The sequence below is a fragment of the Fulmarus glacialis genome, unplaced genomic scaffold (assembly GCF_000690835.1).
Source record: "Fulmarus glacialis isolate BGI_N327 unplaced genomic scaffold, ASM69083v1 scaffold18334, whole genome shotgun sequence".
NCBI lineage: Eukaryota > Metazoa > Chordata > Aves > Procellariiformes > Procellariidae > Fulmarus > Fulmarus glacialis.
Window position 1 is genome coordinate 1903 of NW_009206280.1, and position 4369 is coordinate 6271.

At 59.6% G+C, this 4369-nt stretch overlaps 1 protein-coding gene across 1 annotated transcript in view; it reads right to left on the reverse strand.

The window, feature by feature from the left end:
• Window positions 1-1345: 1345 nt before the first annotated feature.
• Window positions 1346-4369, reverse strand: part of LOC104075256 (caspase-1-like) — a 3982-nt gene continuing 958 nt past the window's right edge. The window contains exons 2-8 of the mRNA XM_009575695.1: window positions 4158-4364; window positions 3688-3824; window positions 3264-3440; window positions 2821-3055; window positions 2539-2691; window positions 1801-1910; window positions 1346-1438 (exon numbers count right to left, since the gene is read on the reverse strand). Of these exons, the coding sequence (XP_009573990.1) occupies window positions 1346-1438; window positions 1801-1910; window positions 2539-2691; window positions 2821-3055; window positions 3264-3440; window positions 3688-3824; window positions 4158-4364 (1112 nt within the window). The remainder of the gene's footprint in view (window positions 1439-1800; window positions 1911-2538; window positions 2692-2820; window positions 3056-3263; window positions 3441-3687; window positions 3825-4157; window positions 4365-4369) is intronic.

Consider the following 4369-nt stretch of genomic DNA (forward strand, 5'->3'; position numbering starts at 1 on the left):
CTGGGAGGGGGCAGGAGAGCCCTCTCGTTTTCCTGCTGCCAGACCACCTGGTTGTGGATCTGGCTGTGACTTTGCAGAACGTGCAATAAAGCTGAATCCATGCCAAGGCAGAAAATGGTTTGGATGGGGCTGTGGGAGACAGGGAGCGCGGCAGTGGGCACAAGGGGCTCTTGCTTACCAGCGGGGATACTGGTGGCAGGTGACAACTGGGCTGGGCCCGTGACGCGCCGAGCTGTGGGAGCAGTGTGTGTGAGATACAGGTTTGAGGATCTTTCTTGGCTCCCAGGGGAAATCACATCCTTCCTCCACCTCGGGGGCAGCGGGAGGATCGGGGAGTGGGGGAAGCTGCCCCCTGAGCAAGGAGATGCTGCGAGCCTGCAAGGGGGAGGCACGGAAATCCCCCTGGAGCGCGTCTGCCCAGCCTGCCCCGAAGGCGGGCGTCCCCTTCTCCCTGAGCTCCCTCCAATTTCTCACCTCCCGCCTCCTCGGCGTCCCCCGAGAAGGCAACGTAACAGCAGCTACTGCCGGCCGTAACAGCCATCAACCCACCGCGGGCTAAAGGCAGAGGAGTGGTGCCGTCTACTGTGAAAATCCCTTTATTAGACGACAGGTAAAGCCAGAGACGGGGCAGAAGCAGCTCGGGCAGTGACAGATCGTCTCTGTCGCAACTGGGGACAGGCTCTCTCTGGGGACAGTTAAGAGGGACATTAACCAGCTTTGCATTTGGTGCTCCAGAGCCAGGTGTTTCTGCTGCTCCCTGGGAAGAGTTTGCTCAGTTTGGGGTTGTTTGGAGGCCACAAAAGGAAGGGAGGACAGGAGACCAAGGACTATTTTATTGCAGGTCTGTTTGTAATTGCCTAGCAGAGGGGGCATAAGTAGCTGGTTCGGAGATTCACTGTGTTTCTGCAGAGCTGTTCTTGGCTTTTCCTCTTGTCCTTTCCTTTTCTGAAGAAGTGCATCTCTCTGGAGCAGGGCTGCATTCGCCTTGAGCTTTCTGCTGTGTTACCCCCCAATTCAAAGACTTTTGCTGTCCATGTATTATTTTTTCACCTGTGAAGAACATTACACGAGAAGCTCCCGAGACACGGGCTACTGAAACAAGTTCCTTGAGCACCTTTCTCTCCTGCAGCCAGCTGGGAGATGGGGATGGAGTCAGGCCACTGCCCAGCTCTGGCTACCAGCACACAAGTCCTTTGGATATCCTGTCCGAGCCGCGAGGTCTGGAGCTCAGGAGCCGTAGGGAATTTTTCCCCACTTCTCCTTGCTGGCTGGGTACTGGGTTTGGGGCACAGACAAAAGGCTGCTGCAAAGGTGTGAGGTGAAGAGACTCACCACAGGCAGGAGATCAGTGGCCTGGGAAGAGGTAGAACTTCCTGAGCATCGTAGTCCGCTCTTGTGATGGCAACTGCCGAGGGAATTTTTCAAAGGAATATTGGACCTGGGGTGAGAGAGACAGCGGGGAGAAATGAGAGCAGCACCGTTCCCAGCATGGGAAGGGTGCAGGGAGTCGGGAGGCATCCCCAGGGGCATCCCCAGGCATGTGTCTGGTGGCACAAGGGATGCCACGGGCTGCGCCAACACGCTGGGCTCTTGCATGCCCACCAAGTGGGAGGGTGCCGATGCCTCCACAGATCCAGCTGACTTTCCAGGCCAAATCAGACCCCATTTTGACAGAGCCTGCTTCCGAGGGGCCTGCCGAGAAATGGCCTGCCCTGGCCCGAGCTCTGCTCTGAGAAGTATTTCTGACCATTGGCATGGCTGCATCTACCAGCACACCTGCAGTTAACTACAAAGGCTCACCTTTCGGAAGATCTCCTGTAAGTCGCTGTTACAGGCATGGTTTCGAAACTGCTCTATCAGGCGCTGGATGAAAATGGAACCTGTTACTGGGCTTCTCCAGGAGACAGTATCTGGGGAGACAGAAGATGCCAAGTGTGATTTCACTGGTGTCCCTCACTGCAACAGTGATTAACACCGGGTGCCGGAGCAGGAGACTGGGGCACCTTCTCCAAGATCATTGTATTTGGCCCATCCAACCCACAGCATGGGAAAAGGACATGGCATCCCAGGGAAGACAGAAGCGACATAAGTATTTTCTCCAAGCCTCCCTGCTCTCCCATGCTCCCAGCCATGCCAGCTGCCAGGCTGGCACAGCCTGGAGCCATCTGTGACCCAGCAGGAGAAGACAATTTCCCCCAGCCAGCCACTGTGGTGCGATAAATCGGCTGGGGAAGGAGTGCAGGCAGAGCCGGTGGGGAGGGCTGAAGCCAGGGCAAGGGAAGGCAGCCAGGCAGGGGCACAAAGCTCTGGCCCTGGTGCCGCTAAGAGGGATCTATGGGTGTTCTGGAGCAGCCTTGTACCCTGGCATTGGGGAACACTGCCTTCTCCAGAGGCTGTTGGAGCAATGCCCAAGCGGTCACCGGATGGAGGGGACCCCCGGCAACCTGCCCCAAGGAGGAGACCCATGGCATCAGCAATGGGAGTCCTGTCTCCCTCACCTGCTCTCAGGCAGGACAACTGTCTCCAGGAACTGCTTACCAGGCGTAGAGGAATGTAAAGTGCCAAAATCACTCTCCAGGTGGACTTCACAGATTGCGTCATCTTCCAGCCCTGCAGGGATCGTGTGAGCGGAGCTGGGAGTGGGCATGGCAGGGTCCGCGGAGTCACTCACCATCACAGACCCTACGTTGCCTAAGAAGGCAGGGCCAGCCATCAGCGATGACGGGGTGTCCCGTCCCCACCTTGTGCTCGGGGCTCACGTGCCCCGGGAGAGCCTGGCCGGCTCACTTGCCTCGTAGGCACCTTGTAGCGGGGACTTACCTCCACGGCAGGACTGGATAATGACTACTTTGGGTTTGCGCAGCAGTGCGTGGCAGCGCTTGTTGTTGAATTTCTCGTAGATGGTGTCGAGGGAAAGGATGTCTGTGGTCTCGCATCTGCTCTTGGTCCCGCAGAGCCCCGCCCTGACCCCATGGGACATGAAGACCAGGAAGGTGCTGTCAGAGGTCCAGTGCTCTTTGAGATCCGCAAAATCCTTCATGACTGTAGCCATCCCCTACGAACCAGCACAAGGAAGGAACATCAGCCACCTGTGACCAGCTGTGTGGAGAGGGGACCCCCAGCCACAAGCTGTGGGCAGGACCCACTGGCACTGGGGACAGAGGTGTCCCTGTGGTGCCTGAGCCCCCCATCAGCAACGCACACAAGGAGGGTCTCCGCACCACTCCCGGGGCCAGTGGCAGCTGCTTTGTGCAGTCCTTTACCTCGGAAGTTAAGTTGCGATGGATGTCCACCACGTAGCCCAGCCCTTCCAGCAGCTTCGTCATCCCCTCCACATCCACTTCAGCCCCATCCCGCCGCCTCAAGTGCTCAAACTCAATGTTGCAGATGAGCAGGGCCCTACGGGTCCGCGTCTCCCGCGGTAGATGGATGGGATAGATCTGTGAGGATGGAGGGAGGCAGCGCTCAGCGGTGGGTGGGTGCAGGGGGCTTTTCTTGGGAGGCAGCTAATAGCAGAGAAGGCCCACGGGTGCAGCAACCACATCTCCCTGTGGGCATCTCCCCACACCTCCTGCCCTGCTCCTGGGTCAGAGAAGACCCTGGCTCCCCTCGACAAGCCCCTGCCTGCTCCGGCTGGGCGGCTGGGCCACACTCCAGCCCTCCTCTCATCTCCTCTGCCTGCAGCACCTGGTCTCCCTCTGTGTCCCTGATGCGCTGGTACTCGCTCAGGGAGCACTGCCGGATCCACTGCTGGCCCTGGATGCCGACGGGGGGGCCAGGCGGGGCCTCAGTCCTGGGGGAGGCCAGCTGCGCACCAGGGGACCCTGCAAGCAGAAAGCTCCAGAGTTACACTGGGAAGCGCCTGAAGCAAGAGGGGACTGTTGCAGGGCATGGACAGACAAGCAGAGCTGGGCTCTGCCTCTTTTGGGGGGTCCCTGTTCAGCCCCACGGGGAATGGCCACTCCTGAGAGCCCTGTCGTTGCTGCATGGCAAGAGGGACTCAGTGCCACAGAGCAGTGACACCGGGGATGCCCAACTGCCTCTTGTCTTCACGCCCTGGACACTCGCCAGGGCCAGGCCCCACTCCAGCATCCCACCAGAGGTGCGCCGGGAGCCCCAGCATGGGCGGGGGCAGACCACGGCCCCGCATCTCTCACCCGACTCAGTGGCCAGACCCAGCTGTTCCGCCAAGGTGCCATCACGCTTCCTGAGGCTGCTGATGAAGATCTGGCTGGCCCTGGGGCCCTTCAGGCGCACGCTGTCGATGAGGCAGCGGGCCTTGTCGGCACGCACTGTGTATCTATCGTGCACCTCGTCCACCTCCTCGAGGCTCAGCACCCCTTGGCCCAGCAGCTCGTCCAGCAGTCCA